This window comes from Platichthys flesus, chromosome 10 (assembly GCF_949316205.1).
Source record: "Platichthys flesus chromosome 10, fPlaFle2.1, whole genome shotgun sequence".
Taxonomy (NCBI): domain Eukaryota; kingdom Metazoa; phylum Chordata; class Actinopteri; order Pleuronectiformes; family Pleuronectidae; genus Platichthys; species Platichthys flesus.
The window spans coordinates 10,427,695-10,447,815 of NC_084954.1; the positions used below are offsets into that span (position 1 = coordinate 10,427,695).

The 20,121-nt window shown below is 42.3% G+C and overlaps 1 protein-coding gene across 2 annotated transcripts in view; it reads right to left on the minus strand.

Annotated features, from left to right (window-relative positions):
• Positions 1-281: 281 nt before the first annotated feature.
• myo6b (myosin VIb) overlaps positions 282-20,121 on the minus strand; it is a 39,892-nt gene continuing 20,052 nt past the window's right edge. Inside the window, exons 15-33 of one of the 2 annotated variants that reach the window (XM_062397269.1) lie at positions 19,771-19,843; positions 17,352-17,479; positions 16,492-16,587; positions 16,022-16,192; positions 15,122-15,160; positions 14,830-14,923; positions 13,920-14,050; positions 13,580-13,657; positions 13,321-13,450; positions 12,277-12,367; positions 11,244-11,394; positions 9,939-10,147; positions 9,761-9,839; positions 7,233-7,393; positions 7,088-7,138; positions 4,654-4,757; positions 3,640-3,774; positions 2,548-2,766; positions 282-1,854 (exon numbers count right to left, since the gene is read on the minus strand). In XM_062397269.1, coding sequence (XP_062253253.1) covers positions 1,655-1,854; positions 2,548-2,766; positions 3,640-3,774; positions 4,654-4,757; positions 7,088-7,138; positions 7,233-7,393; positions 9,761-9,839; positions 9,939-10,147; positions 11,244-11,394; positions 12,277-12,367; positions 13,321-13,450; positions 13,580-13,657; positions 13,920-14,050; positions 14,830-14,923; positions 15,122-15,160; positions 16,022-16,192; positions 16,492-16,587; positions 17,352-17,479; positions 19,771-19,843 — 2,340 coding nt within the window. In that variant the 3' untranslated portion in view covers positions 282-1,654. The remainder of the gene's footprint in view (positions 1,855-2,547; positions 2,767-3,639; positions 3,775-4,653; positions 4,758-7,087; positions 7,139-7,232; positions 7,394-9,760; positions 9,840-9,938; positions 10,148-11,243; positions 11,395-12,276; positions 12,368-13,320; positions 13,451-13,579; positions 13,658-13,919; positions 14,051-14,829; positions 14,924-15,121; positions 15,161-16,021; positions 16,193-16,491; positions 16,588-17,351; positions 17,480-19,770; positions 19,844-20,121) is intronic. The other variant, XM_062397270.1, reaches the window with a different exon arrangement.

Below are 20,121 nucleotides of genomic sequence, written 5' to 3' on the forward strand. Positions count from 1 at the left end.
TTGAGAGTTTTTGTGTTGTTATGAATATCCAGTATCACAGCTGCACTGGGGAGACCTTTACGTCTGTTTATATCCAGCTGATCACTGGACGGCAGTGAGCCTCAGCTCGGTGACGACATCAGCCGTGCATTAGGCTTTGCTGTTTAATTAATCTACACACTAATCTTGTAAGCAGCTATTAGCATTTTGATGTCAGACCCAGTTACAGAGCACAGGCCAATAACAGCTGTGTTTCTAACTTTGGTGATATCTCCTGGAATAAGAAAGACGAGTGAACAACGTGGGGAGCATACGTTTATTTCCTACAGTTTTCCAGAGCAAAGGCCAAAGTAGAAAGAGGGAACGTATGACATTGAGTCATAAGTTACAGCAGAGTGTTGAGATGTTCAGAAAGTTCATGACACAACCAACAGAAGAGTCAAGTAATCAGATCGATAAAATATTACATGAACAAACACGCACACAACAGTTACATTATTGTCTGTAAAACAAGCCCAAACCCACATAACTGCAAACAAACCTCTACACTTCTCCTCGTACATATCAAATAAACAACAATACAAAAAACGTTATCAAGGATTCAACAGAGAAAAGAAAAATAATGAAGGCTAACAGAGGAAAACACGATACTTCAAACCAGGACATTCATCAAAAAAGATTCTCTGGAAGAAAAATACATTCTGCAACTACAGAGAGAAAGAGATCTCAAAAGATTTAAAAATGAGCCACAAAGTTATTTCTTCAATCTGATGTCAAAAAAAGGGAATCATTTATTTTTTATTATAATTGCCTCCAAGTAACACAGTGATGAATTGTATGACTACTTTTGTCCCGAATTTCATACACGTCCTGTATAGAAACATCTAAAACCAAAAGTCTTGTCAAATAGAGGTATTTGGTCTAATTTGTGTCAGTTAATGGGTCTGTGAAGAGCAAAAGATTGAACCACTGATGTAGAGGGTCCATTGATGAGAACCTCTGAGATAGAGAATTTAATTAAATACAGGAAGAGATTATATTTTGTGTAAATATAGCATTCTGTTTGTTAATTGTATGAGTGTCATGTTTAAGTATATAACATTAATCTGAGGAAGAAAACACATCCATCATCATCCGGCCGGGTCGCAGGGGGCTGGAGCCAGACAAAGTACACAAGTTTGAAAAATGAAATTATTGCTTCTAATCAAATCAGATGTATTTATAGGCAGGGAATGATAATAGTCTTTATATTCACATGACAACTACTTAAATGACAAAACTGTTTCACAGCATGTCTACAGGTTTTCTCTTTAAGTCTATTTGTTTGTCCCTATCACAGACTGTTAAGGTTCCAGGTTTAGAGCTACAGTTAAGACTTCCTTGGTTTTGTGCAGTGAAATTGCATTTTAAGGCCTCATCACTTTCAATCACAGACTAAGAAGAAGCAGTGAATGCTAACGCTGCACCAATGAAGTGTTCCACTGCAAAAAACAAAGTTATAAAAAGTGAAAATAAACCAACATTAAAAATGAGACGATTCAGTATCTTTCTCTGTGGTAACCAACAAGCCACCGATGCTCCGCGCTGCCCTTTACATGTGCATGTCTGTGAGTGTGTATCGGTGTCATGTCCAGGACCAGACTGGTGCTGGTGTGCTTATCTTGTGCGCTGTGGTTCACTTGAGCAGACTCTGGAGCATGGCGGTAGCGTACGTGGGGCGGGCCTGCTTGTTCTCGATGGCTTTCTTGAGATACTGAATCCCGTCACAGCGTTCCCAGATCTCTTCGAACTGCCTGGGCAGGATCTCCGCCCCCCTCTTCCTGGTCAGGCCCGTCTCCTCCAGACTCAGCTCGCACATCTCCATGTCGTCTTTACCTGAGTGGTGGACAGAGAGAATCCTGATCACCGCCGTGGTTAGCCACAGTGTACATTAATTTATAATATCGAATATGTAAGTCATAGTAAAGTAAATCCCTATGATTTATATCTTTATAAATTAGTAAGTTTGTGTATATATAGTTCTGACAGGGAATTGGGTATTTTGGTTATATAACATTTGCAAACCTGAGATAAATCGATGGCATCACAAGATGAAAAACATATGTAACACCATTTTTATCTCATTTCTTTTGTTAAATACTCAATACTTTTATAAGTTAGGCCTGTAAAATATTTCCTGTTTTTAATTAACCACAGACACATAACACAAAGAAACGTACAAAGACAATAAACACAAAACCTTCACAGCGCCGAACAATACCAGATATCAGACTGCTACATATATTATCACAACCGTATTAACAGGCCCGATAACCTGATTAGGTATCAAAGTAAAAAAAATATAGAAATAGACGGAAAATTATTTCAATATTATCATTAGGTTATTAGGGAGAGAAAGAAAGAAAATAAGAAAACAATATTTTTTTAGGTGGATTAGCTATAATCATTTGCGAGGCCAGGTCGACTCTACATTTCATTTGTTTGCCTCAGGCTAAAGCTGTTCGGAAACATTAGCATAAATGTTAAATATAATTGTTTCCAGAATACGACTGAAAGCTGCTGGCTCACCTGAGACCAACACAATGGGCCGTTTGTCTGGGTGAAGCTCCATCTGTCTGGCTATCCAGGGCCCATCAAAGTGGGCGTACCACCAGCCCTTCTTTTTATTTTGCGGGTCCTTGTACTGGTCTGCGGGCCGGATGAAGGGGATGCGGAAGTAGCGCTGCTGCCGGTTCATGGCCACTTCCTGATGCTGGGCCGTCATCGGAGGAGCTGGGTTCTGTTCGGCTGCAGAGGGACAGCGAGACAAAGTGCGAGCATTTTAACTTTCGATGGCTTGTGTTGACAACAAAATATCTGTTGTTTGGTTCAAATTTTGTTTTTGCGTATTTCACTTTCAGCAAAAACACACCGAGCCGAGCAGAAAACAAAGATTAAAGCTTTCAAAACATAGAAATATCACAAAGGACCCAGTAAAATGCCCAAGTAAACACTGCATGGGAAAAACCACATAAAGCCGCTTTTAGCCTCTTATGAAATGGCTCTGATAAGAACCCTGGTGCATCAGCCGAGCCGAGAACAGGATCTGAACAAAGCGCAGCCAGTGCGGCTTTCAGGAGCTGTCATATCAAAAGAGAGAGGCAAGTAAATATCGTGAAAGTAGAAGCTACAGGGAATCTAATGTTCCTCCTTCCCCATCAAGTTTAATGTTTGTTTTTCAAGACGAAAGAGAAAGGAAACGCAGAACACCTGTGTGTGTGTATGTGTGTGTGTGTGTGTGTGTTTGTGTGCGTGTGTAATGCTCCATGCTTGGTTGAGCTCAGAGTGAAATTAGCGAAGCAGCGAGCTGTCACATAAGCAGTCGCTGAACCTGACGAGCCATGTCTGGCAGTTACTTGCTAATTAAAAACAAATATTTCTGACGGAGCCAGACAGAAGGTGGCTGCATTTTTAGCTGTTTCTGCGTTTTTGACAGTTAATTGAATTTTAGAAAACACTGGCAGGCTATTTGGGCAGAGACCAAAGCGGAGAAAATAAAGGTCACCCGGAAACTGAACGTCTACTGGAGGGGAGGTGTGAGGGGAACCCAGATCAGTGCTCATAACCGCAGGTGAAGCATGTCATGAAAGTGAACTACTGAGAGGACTTTGTACCACTAACCGTAATCGGTGATAGATTTGGGAGCCCTCTGGTCACTGCCGTCATCGTCGCGCTTCTTGTTCTTGGACTTCCAGGCGTGATACACCTTCAGGCGACGGTGGAACTCCTGTCTGCACGCCGCCAGCAGCTCGATGTCTGAGGAATCAAACAGTGGCACCGAGCATGAACTCGTGGCGAAACATGAAAGTATGACAAACGTATAATGTGAGTGAAAGTGGAAAGAAAACCAAGTTTTGTGGTAATACATCCGGTTGTTGTTGTGTATCTTGGTTACAAACAAACATGTGAGGTAATACGGGGTGCGAGGGTCTCATAGGACAGTGAGATATATAAAATATGACTTGTAGAGAACATGATCAGACTCCTCACACAACTTTTTGATATCACCACCAGCACCAGCAAAGCAAAGGGGTTCACAAATTAGCCAGCTGTCTTCATCAGAGAGTGTAACACACTGTATACTGTGGCACTCATACAGGCGTCGTGGAGGGAGCCAGCAGAGAGCCTTCTGCGTTTCACACTGACTGACGGGCGGCTTTCCTGGGAACCACTAGGAGAGGGCAGGAGTCTGCCATCCGCCATAATGGTGGATAATTTCCTCTCTCCCACTAAAGCGTATGGTGATGAGCCGCAGCATCTGTGGGAACTTCCTCGAATCGATCTTTAGATTTTCTCCGCCAAGGCATCTCGTGTCCACATGTGCAGTCTCAGCTCTTTAACAGTCAGCTACTCAAAACAAAATTACCGAGAGGGAAAAGTGCCAGAGTGCAGATGGAGAACTTGTTTGTGTTTCCAGAGTGTGCTGTGCAGTTTGTGTAATAGAAAAGTGACAAAACATGAGCTGCTGCTGAATTACTTACGAGGGGGCTGCAAACTGTAATTACATTCGTAGTGAAGCCGGGTGGAGGTGTGTCACTAATATCTTCTCCACCTCGAACTGTTCTTCCCGGCTGGTTATGGTGCGCATACTTTTTTTTTTGTTGTAGAGCTTGAGAGTGTTTTGGGATTTCTCACCGCAGGAGGTGTTGATGACATCTCGCAGCTCGGCATACTTCCACTTGCTGAGATCATACTTCTTCACACCAGCGGCGGCTTTCGTGGCCTGCACCAGGGGCCCTCTGTGGCAAGGAGGAGACGAGCCCGGGGGAGAGAGGGGAAAAATATGCATGTGTCACTTCTTTCAAATTCACCATTGAGGCCGGTCAGACAGCAGGGGAGCCAAAGAGCGGAGTCTGTCCATATTCTTACAACCTGCTGTGTCAACTCCGCTTAAAATAATGCAGAGCTATTCTGATGTCACAATTTGCCAGATGCCAGCTCACTGTACATCTGCTGGCGTTGTCATTTTTTTTTTTTTTATGTTAATGAAAACGTGAAATGACTGGAAAAAGCACAAGCCCTGCATTACTTTATAAATCAAACCGACCGTGCAGAGATTCAGCTGCTCACAGGACTGCTGCTGCAGGTCTCATCTCATGTCTCCAGCCTCCCTGCTGAGCTGGAGCTGCTAATTCAATAATACAAAGGATTTACCTCCTCTATTTACAGTCAGCATGGCTGCCACTGTCTCAGCGTACAGGATTACGGATCTATTAAGAACCTCAAGCAGATTACCCGGCCATTTAGGTTTAATTCATACTGACTGGAAAGATGAATCTGAGTCTGGCTCAGACTTGCCAGCGAGTGACAAAGAAGTGGAAGTGCAACGAAGGCCGAAGGCTTTTGATTTGCAGGTGATCGTGAAATAGGTGATTCAGGGAAGAGGAATCTGGAGGAAGGGGAAGGTGGAGGAAGTCTGAGGTCTCTAGGTCAACCTTCAGCTACAATGCCAACAATGGCACCCAATTCGTGTGTTTATTTGTGTGTTTACTTCTGCATGCATGCCTTCGTGAGCGTAACTTCTGGTGTGTGCACATGCAACACTAGCCTTTGGAGCCGCTCAGCCGACTCAGAGGAATTGTATGGAGACGCATGTACGGCCCCTTGGGTGCCTGAGCCAACACTGACACGATTACAGGCTATTGGATCAAATGTAATTCTGTTTTCCCTGCACCTGCAGATACAGGAGTGCACAGAGTGAGAGAGAGAACTTCTCCCGGCAATATTAATTAAGTGACGCGGATAATGAGAAAGTATCCGAGTTCAAAGTATGAAGGGCGTGGTCCTACATTCTACTGTGTGTGGGTGAGAAACGTCAGAGCTGTCATTGAAACAGTTGTTTCAGTTTTCAACTATGAGAGCCAAAAAAATGCTTTAATATAAATAATTAAATACATACATGGAAAAGGCTATTTCTCTATTTCGATTATTTATTTCTTCTATTATCTTCTGTTTATTTCTACATTTATAATGTATTTATTTATACTTTTCTACATTATTTAATTCTGTATTTATTTATTTATATATAAATAAATAGATATATTTTATTTTTATTTTACTCAACCCTTTTGTTAGGGCATTACGAGTCAGGGCCCCTGAATAGCTCCAGATATTATATTATAATATATTATATTACATTTAACTTAATAAAGAATTACCCTATGATATTTATTCTGCATTTAGACTATTGCAGAAGCAACTTGTTCGTCGGCCAATCAAAGGACACAGCTCATTTCCCTATTGGGGTTTTCTCATTTCAATCATGAACCCAAACGTGTTTGTCAACTTGTTTAAATGTTTTCAGCTCCGCTCTTCTGGTCGATGATGCTGTTCTGCAATTAATAAAACCACCCGAGTTGCCCCCACCTTTGTTATTTCTGTCTCTGTCTGGATTGGTTGTCTGGTTTTAACTTACACACACAATCACCACCAGCGTTCAACAGAAGAATGTCATTCTGCAAATGTAATCTTATCTGAGTTGTCAAACTCAATATTGTTAGTTGTTTTTGCTAGTGAGTAAGTAAAGATCAAAATTAAAATCGACTAAAATCACAGAAGGGATTACAGGTTGTAGCAGATGGAAAGAGGCAAGTTGATTTTCTCTTGTAAATATCATACAGTTATGAAGCAGTTATAAACTATATATATATATATACCTAAATATATATATATATCTAGAGGACACCTGACAAGCTACATTTGTTAACAGTGAGTATCAGAGAGAGGGGAATCACATAGATGGTCATGCTCATCAGTTTATGTTGTGCACCAGCACTGCAAAGGGAACAGAAAAGCTTTTAACACTGCAGACTTTAGCAGATCAGAAATTATTTTTATTTTTATTCAAGATTCCTGCCACATAAAAGACCAAATATCTTAATTTGATTGGTCCTTTTTTCTGTTGGCTTTGCATTGCTGGTGTAATCTTGCATCTATTTTCATCATCTGCGAGATTTAGTGCTATGATCGAGTTTAAGAGAGACAGACAGTTGGGGGGGGGGGGATCAGTGTTGGTGTTAGGTGTGCTCGGACATGGGGGCGGTCACGGATCGCTGCAACGATAGCTTACATGGCTCTGGCTGAGGATGAGGAGATAGGAAGATCTGAAAAAGTCTCTTCGCTGGGAGAAAACACAGCAACAGGAGACGCGGTTACACATGCATGTTAAAGTCTGCACAAAGGTGTGCGTTGGGTTCACACGCGCGGTGCAGTACCTGCGCAGGCTCGGGTCCAACTGGCCCTCCTCGGTGATCAGCTCCGCCTCGCTCTGGGCGATCCTCATGGCTAACTCCCTGTCCCGTCTCTCCTGCTCCACCACGGTGGTGCGTTGGACCTGCTCCTCACGCTCCACAGCCAGCTGGACGTCCAACTCCGCCTGTATCCACACACACACAATGCACGCCACAACATATTTACTCTTATTGTGTTTATTCAATCAAATCTACCAAAATCCTAGATCCTGTCTAATTACCGGTGCTGATATGAGCGCCAGACCCTTCATAACAGTTAGAGCTCTGCTGAGCTGTGATTAGACCTGTTTATCCAGGCTGCTGATAAAGCTTTACTGATCATTTGTCTAGACACAACCGAGAAGTATAAAACAACAAGGAACATTTAGTTTGACCCATATTCAAACTCCGGCTTTTTACTTTGTGCATCAGAGAACTTATTAATTATTCTTTCCAGTGAAACTTGCCAAATAGACTTTGCTGTAAATGTATGAATCAATAGATATATGTATCCAGCAGTATCCAGTATATGCACCTTTCTCCTTATAGAAAATGAAGTGCACAATGGATCCTTTTCTCTGAGGAGCTTTAAATATGAAATCCTTTCCAGTAAGGAATACATTATTCATACTGTAGAATAGTCCGACCATCAGTCTGGATACATGATCAGACTCAAGCATTAGAAAACAGAAAACTTGGATGGTTTGAACAATGATCTGCATTTTACTTTAAACCTTTCTCTTGGTTATTTTCTCTCAGACTATACATACATATACAGTATAAACATGTATTTGGAAAAAAAATCAAAAGGGATGCTACACACCCAAAATATAAGGAAAATCCAAAAATGAAAAGATCACATATAGAACTATTGAATCAATCTTTTTCTCTTCTCGCAGACTTTCTATGAATATCTGGTTAATTTGTATGTTTCATAAGGACACAACCAAGTCTTTGACCATTACCCAGTTACAAAATCAATATCTCTACTGACTACACATTTTCAAACTCATAGTTTGCAGAATAAGAGAATAAGGCATGTGAGATGCTCACAAAACAACTAGATTAAAAAATAGCTCAGAAAATAGGAATTCCACCACTGAGGGTGATAAGGGTAACACTTGGGAATACTTTCCTGTAGGAAAGTAAGCAGTAAAGTGAAGTGCACATTAACGCTATAAACAAAATGTGTTGTATTTATTTGTTTAGAGCGATAAAGAAACTTTGATAGCTCTTTTTAATATTTAGATAATAATGAACAGCAAAGAAAAGTTTCAGAGGTGAAACATGCACTTAAACATTGAGTTTGCAAATGACAAAAGTAAAACATTTGACAAGTTGACATTATAAACTACTATTTAGAGCTGATTGTAAAATGATGTGGATTGGTTTGTAAGTGAACTTTGTCTTCTCCGACTTGCGATGACATTCAGGTGAATTTACCAAGCCGGCAACTCTTTTTCCCAATTATTCTGACATCACATGAATGCCCCAACTGCCCCATACATAACCCTACTTTTAAGGACACCGTTTCTAAAAGTTTGGAGAGAGGAGGAGTGCGGTGCCAGACGGACCTTTGACACAGCAGAGAACACATGAAGTGCCACTGAAGTTACACACTGACAGAGTTCACTTCTGCTGCTGTGAGGCTTAGAGCTGGACGATAAACAATCTCTGTCTCCTGAGACACGTGGCCTATGACGTCCTGGTGCAGAAGTCCCACTGCTGTTGACTGAATAAAAAGAGCAGTGGATGTAGACAAGGTGGGATGTGCATGTAAAAGACGGATGAACGGATTGCAAGGAAAGGCCAGGAGGGTGACCAGGTAGGGGATGAAGTATTTCAGTTACGGGGGGGAACTCAGTGGTAGAAGTGGAATCATCAATCAACAGCCCCCCCCCCCCCCCCCCCCCCCCCCCCCGGGAAACCCTCAGGGAATCAGACCAATGTCATGACCCGGCCGCTGCCATGGGAGTCCAAAGAGCAAATGAATGTTTCAGTCGGAGAGGAGAGTTTACCGCTGAGAGGAAACATGAGAATCGATCTGGTGCTGTAGCTCTGTTTTCTTCTTCTGCACTGGGATTCGTTTGTAAGCTCAGTACGGTGCCGTGTCAAATTCTTCTTCTACACTCCTGACATTTGCCTCAAGGTAACTTATTGTTATGTAGCTGCAGAAGAAGGGAAAGTTTTAGAAATATCCTTGGTGTGTGGGGATGCTTGTGGAAAACTACTTGAATAAAAATGTATTCAAACGATCATATTTTATTCGCAGATCAATTATGTGTCTACCAGTTCTACCGATCAATTAATTGGCCGCTTGTTTTAGCTACTGGGGAAACTGACGCATTGAATTCTGGGAAACCATCTTGTGTAACTGTGATAATACTGTCCCCCTGCAGGGGAGTAGGGGTCACTGGGTTTCTAAACACATGTTGTGTCCTTTTCCTAAACTTTTGTCCTTGACTTTTCAACCTTTCAGCAGGAATCCAAAACAGAATGACGAAGGTCCAAACCTGTATAACTTTCTCCTCTTCATCTCTCTTCTTTCTATCCTCTTCATCCTGCTTCCTCTTCAGCTCCATCTCTGCTTTCCTATAATGTTTATAGATAAAGAAAACAGATCTTAGATGAGGCGGACAGCTTGTAGTTTCATACATCTCCCATCATGTAAACTACAACATCGTCACTTACAGTCTCCTGTCCTCTTCCTCCTGTTTGCGCCGCTGCTCCTCCTTCTCCCTCCTCTTCCTCTCTTTGTCCATCTCCTCCTCGATGTGCTTCAGCCTCTCGCCCTCCTCCTCCTCCTGCTTCTTCTTTTGCATGGAGGAGAGCAGCTGCTCCGAGCGCTTCACCAGCCCCTGGTACTCTGTGTCGATCTCTTTCCAGGTCATCACCGTGGTCTACGATTGGAGAGAAGGAGCGTGACAGGTCACCATCACAAAATCAACACAGACTTTTAAGATTTACTTTATCTAACTTTTGAATCAATTCTCATCCTCGAGCCTCGGCAGAGTTCAGAACCCTGTGTTGCTTTGAACACCATCACTACAAGGTGTTTGTTGATAATAATCTGGTGAGATTCCCGCAGGACGCCCGGCACAGGAGTCTGAGTTTTGTTGAATACAAGTTTTGTCTACTGGCATTTAAGGGAGAACGACAATCTTTCACTCATTCTGACTCGGCACTCACTCCTCAGTTACCGTGGCACAGCTTTCCCATGTGGCAAAACAAATGGAAGCTGCTGACTGACACTCTTGCCGCCACAATGCTGAGCCCCCCCCCGCTATGCTTGTCAGACAACCGGTGAGGAGAGAAGAGGTCACAGCATTGTGAAGATTCATTAGAGGGGCACAGGGAGGGGAGATGACAAGGTCTTGTCCCCCACGTATAGCGGCCTGAATGACAGCCATTGGCACCTCCTGCATTATTCATTCGGCGATGCCATGCCGGGAGCGATTTCTGAGCACGCACGGTGCCACGAGTGTCCACTGTGGGGCTGCTAATAGGCTAACAGAGGAACACAGGAGAAGAGGGGGAGGTAGAGGGGGGAGGAAGGGTCAAGGGTCACTGGTGCGTGGGTGTCAATCAGGATACCTTGAGGAACCCATGAGCATTCCAGTCACACCTGATGATTCCATCCGGGTGACGAAAGCTAAATCAGAGCCCAAATCTCTGCATAATAATCGAATGGGTTTGTGATGATCTGCTGCACCTGGAGGGTCCAATAAGACTGGTGCATATTGCACAGGGAGAGCTGGGATTTCATGAAGCCAGTTTGATAATCTAGCAAAACAGCCTCACTAAATTAAATCATTGGAGAGGAGAGTGTTTTCTCTTCCGCCCGGCTCTTCTTTTGATCCCGGGGTGATTGAAAATATTGATTATGAGAGAATGAACAAGACAGGGACACGGGGTACTTCAGAAAAAGGCAACGTGTACAATGTTGTGAAGGGGGGGTGGGGGGGGAAGCTACAGGAAGAGAAGGCAGTCTCTCACCTTTATCTTGGCTTGCAGGGCGTCAACGGAGGAGGCCAGCTCCTGGACCTGTTTGGCCATCTCCTGTTTGCCCTCCTTCAGCACGCTCACCACCTCGTTGAACCGTTCCATCTGTTTCTTCAGATTCCGAACCTTCACCATACCATCGATGCTGTGAGGAGGGAAACATGCTTTTAAGAATTTGGAGAGCAACAAGAGTTTGATTCAAATGGACTCTGATTAAAAAAGTGACAAAAATCTTATAGAAAAATTTGAAATTCTGACAATTGCTCGGCTGTGACTGAATATAAAATACATTTCTAAAACCATTTTGGGGATTTTAACATCAAAAATTATTCCAAATATTTATGATGAGTCATCTTGAACTCAGGTGCATAAATATGAATTATTCCAATCATTTGTGACTTGGGGTGACCAGCTAACCCAGCTTATCATATATTAATAAAATTTGCTCATAGGTCATAGGAGCAAGCAGAGATATAACAAGGGTCAGAGTTAATGGAATGTCAGCTGACCAAAACTGTATCTATATCCCCATATAGACAAAATAAAGATGGACTGAAATGAATGATCCCCCATTTATCTGTTTTGTACTGTTAACAGCCTTCACAACTACATGTTCGAAGTGTTGAAACGTTTCTACTAAAACAATCTGCCACTCACAATTAAAATCGACTCCCAACAACCTTCCTTTGAGACCCATTATCTAAATGGTTGCTTGCACTGGAGCCATGTTTCCAAGTGCAACCCAATACGGCGGGTCGTGTGGTATTTCCCAAAGCAGCAGAGTGACACGTCATTTCACAACAGATTACTTTTTGGATTGATTTGAAGTCCTAAATGCACGATGTGGGAAAGCCATCAGAATTCACCCAGCGTGAAGCCATTTGAATAAAGACAGAGAGAGTACAGGGTAAAATAAAAAGGAAAAAAAGAATAAGAGGGCAAAGGTCACACAGCAGGAAGATGGTTGGAGTGATGCATGTGTGTGTGTGTGTACGTGTGTGTGTGTGTGTAACAGGGGCAGACTCACCGTGGCTTATGCTTCTTCTTGCACAACCACATGCGGACAGTCTTCTGAATCTTAATGCAGGCCTGAGCTCTGTACCTCATCTTGTTCCTGACTGTAGAGGACGCAAACAAACAGGTGTAAAAAAATACTTAAATATAAAGGAGACACCCACATATGCACAACTTGAAATGATTATATACTTTCCATACTTGTTCTTGAAGGGATGAGAAGCGTTTCAAGCCCAATGTCAATTTAAAGATTCATTTAAAATTCAAAATGCTACAGTCAAACTTTATTTTTAAAGAAAGAAATATAGCAAAGCTGTGGAAATAATAAAGTTAATAACACAGCTACTTTATAATACCATAATATTACTGCTATACTGAGTTCTAAGAGTTCAGAAAATGCACAAAAACAAGCAGTACGGAATATCGATTGTGCACTTTCCCCTCACCGTATATCAAATACACACACACACACATATATAGGTGCAAATTAAACTGTAATCACAAGGTGAAGTGTTGAAGGAAATAAATGAGCGGGAACATAAATTTCCTCGGGTCGGGTCATGCAGAGGCAATGTTCTGCTATCGACGCTGATGTAGCTTTATTTGATGCTTCCAAACAAATAAGCAGAGGCAAGCCTGCACTTTGTTAAATGGTGGGAATCAATAACCTGGCACGGGGTGTAATGGTTCAAGGAACTGCTTTTGAAAGAACTATTCTATATCGCTGGAGGCTGCTGCTTTCAACGCGCAGAATGAATGGAAAAGTGTGAGATATAATTTGGTACGACTTAAAGAGCCGTAAAACACTGTGAGGAAATATGAAAGGATGTAATTACTGCAAACTTAAATAGTTTAAAGGTTCAGTGTCTAAGAAATTGAATATTAAATAATCCTAATGATGTTTTCACTAGTGTTTAATCACCATAATCAGTTATTTTGCAAATTTCAGAAAATGCTGGTGCAGCCGATGAGCGACCTGATCTAAACACATGCAAGATGGTGTTCCACTTTCTTTCTCCGGACTGTGGCGTGTCGGGGGGGGGGGGGTTTCACGTACGTTTGATGACGGACAGGCTGCACCACTGGACTTTCTTCCAGCAGCTGCACATCAACCACTTGTTGACTTTCTGCAGCAGCTCGGCGAGGTGGTCTGGGTCAGACTTCATGATCTGGTCAAACTCCGAAAACTGACACACACACAAACACACACACAGAGAAACGAGCACAGGAATGAAGGCAAACACTTGTGATATCAAGAGCTGCAGCATATGGTGCAGATAATGAGCTGGTAACTAGCCTAGAAGACCTTACTGTACCTTTCCAGGGCGGAAGAACACTCTGGTCAGTCCAAACTTAAAGTCAGCGTCGTTCAGCCCCAGAGCTTTGAACAACGCCTGCAGAGAAACAAATTCACATCCAGTGACACAGCAATATTTTATAAATGGTAAAGAATTAGGGCACTGATCTGTTTATGTTTGTTAATCATATTACAAATATCAGTGTTTTTTTGCTTCGTACAAAATGCGCAACTAAATTGGATTTATTTCTGTTTGATATTATTTTAAACAGATTAACTGGTTATTTCAACCCCACGGCAATTTCAAATGTTTCCACTGAAGGAGAAACCGTTCATGAAAACAGGTTGTGTTGTCCCACCTTGCAGAAGAGTCGAGGGTTCAGCCGCGTAAGTTTATCTGGCATGTACTGTTTGTACATGTTGTAGAGTTCGTGGAAGGGGGCTCTGGAGGGGAACCCCCCCTGCATCAGGTCCAGCACTGACACCATGCCTGATCGAAACAACCATGCAAACAAAGAAAACAGGGTATTAACAAGGAAACTGGTTCACCTGAGGAATTACAGTACACTAAGGACAGGTTTGCACTGTTCCTGTCAGTAATGCACATTTTATAGTCACTATTTTAATTTAGCAGAGTTTTATCTGGTTTTAAAGCTAAATTAAGCATATGACACTGCAGTGTTCAAAACAGATGAACCGCACTAAAATTTAATACAATAAATAAAGTGAAAAACATTCTAAGGCTTTTTCAGTCAATACTGTTTTGAGACCATTTTGAGAAGCAGTGGGAATAACGTAAATTTACATATCCTACATTGCTGATTTCCTTTTCGAATGAGAGTTCAGGATTTAACTTCAATTGTAGACCCTGTTACTTTGCTCTCGGACGTGCACTTAAGTCTGATCAGTGTCCTGAATTTTTCCAGAAGTGCTTTAAGTGAGAACACATATGTAAGTCGGCTGCTCCGGACCTTGGTAAAATATCTGGAAAATGTCAGAGAGAGCCCATGTGAGAATTTCTCCGAACTAAAAAGAGGTGTCGTACATAAGTAAAGATTTCAACTTGAAAAGAAAACGAGATTCAAGAACACACATGATCTCTTTAGCAGAATTTATGTTGTGTCATGTCTCCTGAAAGTTCAGGACATTTTCTGTTGTTGTGAATTTGTCTAACCCAGACAATCTCCTGCTGCCTTCTCCATGTGTGACAGACAAACGTTTTCCGGAGCTCATGTCAGAAAATGGCTATAGATGTTTCAGTGTTGTTACCTGAGCACTGCAGCTGGGAGAGAATCAGAGCTCCTTCAAACTGGTGGCTCACCATCTTCAGGTTGGGTTTCACACAGCGGATGAAACTTGAGCCCTGCACACAACGAACATTAGTCGGGGAAAAATTGATCTGCCTCAACCCTGACATCTCAGGCCGTGCCTGACTAAAAACATATATATTCAATTATAGTCCTGCAATAAGCTGACATATTCCATTACATGCTTTTGATTGGGGTGATTCAAAACGATTTTTCTACTGAATATGAAATGAAAGAAAGTGAATTTGACTCACGGTGCTGCGAAGCTTCTCCAGCAGCAGGTTCAGCTGAGTCTGTGGAAGCAAACAGACGAAACAAACGACTTCATGACGACTTGTTTAAAAAGGTTTTGTCATGAACGCAGCAGAGACGGGAGGGAACTGGAAGGAAAACCTTTCATGCTTTAAACCAAGTATGCACACAGGTAAATTAAATAAATTCTGCTAAAAACTGAGATAAAAAGCCAAAATGAAGGGTGTGTAGCTGCCAACAGTTTTAGGAATCAAAAGATTTAATTAAAATGAACTCATCCGGCACATTATCTCCATGCTTGAGTCGATGTCTCATGCATTTGTGGAGGTACATAACGAGTGATGAAGAGAAGTCAAATCTGAAGGAGATGTGCAGCACATAGAAGTCAGTGACAAGCCTGGAAACTGGAGTTGGGTGAACGCCACGTACTTCTATCTCACTCCGCACACTTCACCTCATTTTTTCTTTCCCTTGTTCTTTTTTTCCCCCACTCCTCCTATTTTCTGACTCCTGCTCTATTATACCTCAAGCTGATTTTATCCAGCTTGAGCCACCAAGGAAGGTTTTCTCAGAGGAAAGGGGGGGGGGGAGCTGGTTGTATTCCTGGACACAACCTGAAAACATACATCGTTTTCCCTATTCTTTTTAATATATCGTATAGTTATGTCTTAAAATGTCCAGTAGGATAAATCTCTGAGAAAAAAAGATATCCAATAAAAATATTAAATATATTATATAAAGGCCCCTGAAGATAATATATATTTTATTTACTAAAAAACATTTATTCTTCCTTTCAGACTTTTTCAAAGACAAATTAAAAGTTATTATTATAGAGTAAAAATCAGCTCTCGGGACTTTGACAACGAGAGATGCCAGGTGTTGACTCTACCAGTCGCACTGACCTTGAACTTGTTGCCGACGCTGATGAAGCCCAGTTTGCCTGCCTTCTGTTTGGAGTCCTTGGCGGTGCTGGAGTTCTCAAACAGCTCTCGAACAAACTTGTCTTTGGATTCGGACACCAAGCACTCCAGGGACATGTGCAGGGCATCGTTATTCTTCTCCACAAACCGGGTCTGCGGACACACACACATGCATACGCACATTAAAATGCATGTAGCTGCAGAGCTTTAGAATAAAAATCGATTAAAAATACAAATAAATAATCTGTCCATCCCTGCAGCAATCAAAAACACCTCACCAAAGCTAGTTTTTATTTGCAGAGGAGACCTATTTCTGGTTTGTCATTGTGAGCATTTGCTGTTTTGTATAAACTGAATATCCTTTGAGTTTTAGATACATCACCTTGAGCTTTAGGAAACATTTCATGGGATTTTATGACATTTTGTTTGTACCAAGTGAAAAACACTGTCACCGTTTCATAGCAGACGGCTCCAGCAAAGTGCCGGACGATGAAGCCCTCGTCATCCCGGAGATTCCTGTGAATGGTCAGCTTGGACTTTCTGGGAACCTGGGTGGGAGAGGAAGAAAGCAAATCAGATCTAATGAGTGTGCTGAAACACACAACCATGCATATATTGATTTTACTCTGATCAAATCCATCAGCATCTCTACAGCAGCGACCAGGCATCACAAACTTTCTACAGGGAAATTGAACCTGTTTAATATGTTACCTTGCATGGATATAAAGGGAAACAAGTGGACACAGTCAAGATGTGTTTTGTGAGGGTGTGCCACAATCATCTTGTGTCTCAAGGATTATAAAGAACCACTTAAAATGTTCTTCCTGAACAGAAAATGTAGCAAGCAGCATTGTAAAGCTCAAAAAGCTTCATCAGAGAGGAATCCATAAATCTTTTTTCCTTCAGGTTTAAAAACTGAATGGTAGAAATGTCAACTCACTGCATATTGAAGCACATTAGCATTCATGTCTTTTATGCTATTTCTATTTTATGAGTGTTTGTATTTGAATGTGGCTGCGGCACCTCTTATCTTCAGCCTGAATCGGTGTCAAGGCTACATTTTCATGCTCGCCGAGATACAGGCACTGACAAAGAGGGAGGGAGTGGAACTGTGTGACAATCACAAAACCTGCTGTAACGCACAGCCGGAGTGAAAATCGCCACAATGGCAGAGCCGCAGTGCAGCTAAATACACAAAAGAAAGTGAATAATGGCAGAGGAGCGGAGAGAAATAAAGGACAAAAGATGAAAGATAATAAGGAGCGCGGTGGAGGAGAAGGGAGAGGGAGGGAGTGTGGGAACGAGGTCTGACCGTCAGTCTGAAGTGGTCTTTGTGTTTGCTGTGAACGACCAGAGCAAAGTGTTGGTCGCTGGCCTGCGGGAGTCGGTTCTCTTCATCCAAAATGTCCAGGATTCCCACCAGCTTTGCCTCCACTAGGTCTGGAAACAACAGATATTCATCCATCAACCACAGCGCCATGATTTGTGTTAATGTACAGTATATACGGTAAGAACTTCAAGTTAGCATGTCGAAATCCATGAGATCTCTGCTCTCTCAAAGTATTGAGGGAATTTGTGATGGAGGAATAACATCATCCGTAAGCTGTGTTTCAATTCAGGGGCCGCATGTGAAATCCGATACCGTCGGATCGGCGCCACGTAGGCTGTTCAATTTCAAAGGCTCCTCGACTGATCACCACATAATGATCGATACTTTCCTTTAATTGGGATCTTTCCTCACGGCTCTCTCTCTACCTCTCTTTTACTCGCTCGTGCCAACACACATACACACACACACACATCATCGGACACACTTGTGTACTCCGACTGGGTAAGAACAATATACTTTAGTCTCCGTCAACACAATTGACGGACACGTTTTTTGCAGGGAGGTGATATCCGATCACGAGCAGTATGACATTATTCCGTTCACCTCGCTTCCCACCATGAGCGTGATGTCAGAGGAAAATGGCCGCCTTGTCAACATGGTCTATTATAATGTACAAAGACCTTTGACTCGACATTTAGTTTCTGAAAATGAGATTTCTCGGAGATTTCCACTGTTTACTGTTTCTGAATGGGAATATTCCGAGCGTGTTGATCAGGACGCTCATTGAGCCTCATATCTGAATAATTCATGCGTCTCGCTGTGTTTGGAAAATAATCGAATGGCCAAGGACCTCGGGGGGGGGAAAAAACAAAATTTGCATGGCCAAGCACCTGGGCATAAATCCCGGAGATTGAGGGGGAATTAATGACCAACCCAAACGGACATTTGCAAGTCATAAAAGTTATTCACGGTTGTCAGTTAACCTCGCACCCGAATGATCACAGCCCTTTGAAATACAAATCAAACTGCTTCACCTTGATACACTGACGACTTCATCCCATTAATGTGAGGATGCATTTCGAGGACGGGGACAACAAAAAACAAGGTGCTATCATCTCTCCGGGTTCTCGCGGCACAAAAGGGAACATGAACCCCCGAAATACTCATCACGCCTGCTCCCTCCAGACGGATATGCCAGCATCTTGGATAATGAGCCGTTGGTATTTTGGTCCCGATGACAGGTGTATTTTCTGCTGCTGTGACGTGTAGCCCAGAACCCAAGGAATGGCCCAAATGAATGTCATGCGGTTGACCTGATATCTCACTTGAACCAACCTTAGTACATTTGTGGCGTGCCGGCTCTGTGGACAGCCACGTCTCCGTCACTACACTAAAGGCAGCGCTTCATCTTGATGATGTCCCCCCGCGTGTCACACAGTGATGTACCCATGGTGCGAGATACATGCAGATATCAACACGCATTCCCCAGGACACATGTTCCTTTTGGATCATTTGAAACCACATGAAGTCAGCCGTCCTAGAGATACAGTAGATGTGTTCAAGGTCTTTTTTTTCCTCTGCTCAGGAGGTGTGTGTTTTTTTTGGGCCACTGTCGTCTGTTGATTTGTCATCAGGATTTCGCAAAAACTTCAGAATGGATTTACACAAAACTTTGCACAATGTTGGGACATGGGCCAAGACAGAACCAATAAATAATGGTTTAGATCTGGACATTGCATAATTTCAAGACGTTTTCACCAATTTACCAGGAAATAATCAAATGGATCTTTATCTTGGCAAATTTAGGGACTAATATCTATGAGTTTGGGGAATTTGGTGCAGTTGGTTTGAATTTAAAGGGACTGACGGCCCCTGGTAGAGTGGGGGTTATGTTTTGACCCCTGTCCGTTTGTTGGTTGGTTGGCTTGTATGTTTGTATGAATTTTAAGCAAGATTACACAAAAAAAAACAAAAAGGACTTCCACGAAACTTGGTGGAAGGATGCGTCAAGGAAGAAGCCATACAATTTTGGTGCAGATCTGGATCAGAGGGCGGATCCAGGAATTTTTAATCTATCTTTAATATTAAAAGATTCTTTTTACATTTTCCCCAATTTATCAAGGAATAATAATGAAGAAATCTGGTCTATTTAGGGTACTCATTTCTATGAGTGTGTAAGCCTGATGGCCTGATGGGGACTTAAGAGTGATCTACTGAATTCTAGTATTCAGCCTTGAAACTTTTTCATTTTCATCATTTCCATCATTTTAATCAGACAGTGACAGAGACATATCTCATCAGGGAAATCATGAACTTCTGAAAGGAGTCTGTCCACACAGAAACGTAATAAAAACCAAAAATCAATGCACACGGTTTGAGGGTCAGCCGGGGAGGAACTTACCTATGCAGTCCTGATTGTCAACGTAATGGACCTCATTCACGCCCAGCCCTTCCCTCTGATACAGCTCTTGCTCCTGCACAGAGAAGTCCCAAAGTCAAACATCAACGCTGGAAATACCGGTTTGAGAAAGAGGTTTAATAATCAAATATTTAGTGGCACTTCAAAAAAAACAAAAAAAAAACATCAAACCCATAATACGTGATCCAGTTAATGAGAAAGAGGCCGAAACCAGAATTGTGGAGCATTAATTGGAAACCTTGGAAGGGAATAGCGCTAAGAGATCACAGGAGGAGGAACAAGCCTCGTCGTGTCCCTCGAGAAATTAGCATTCTAATGAGAGAGCGCACAGGA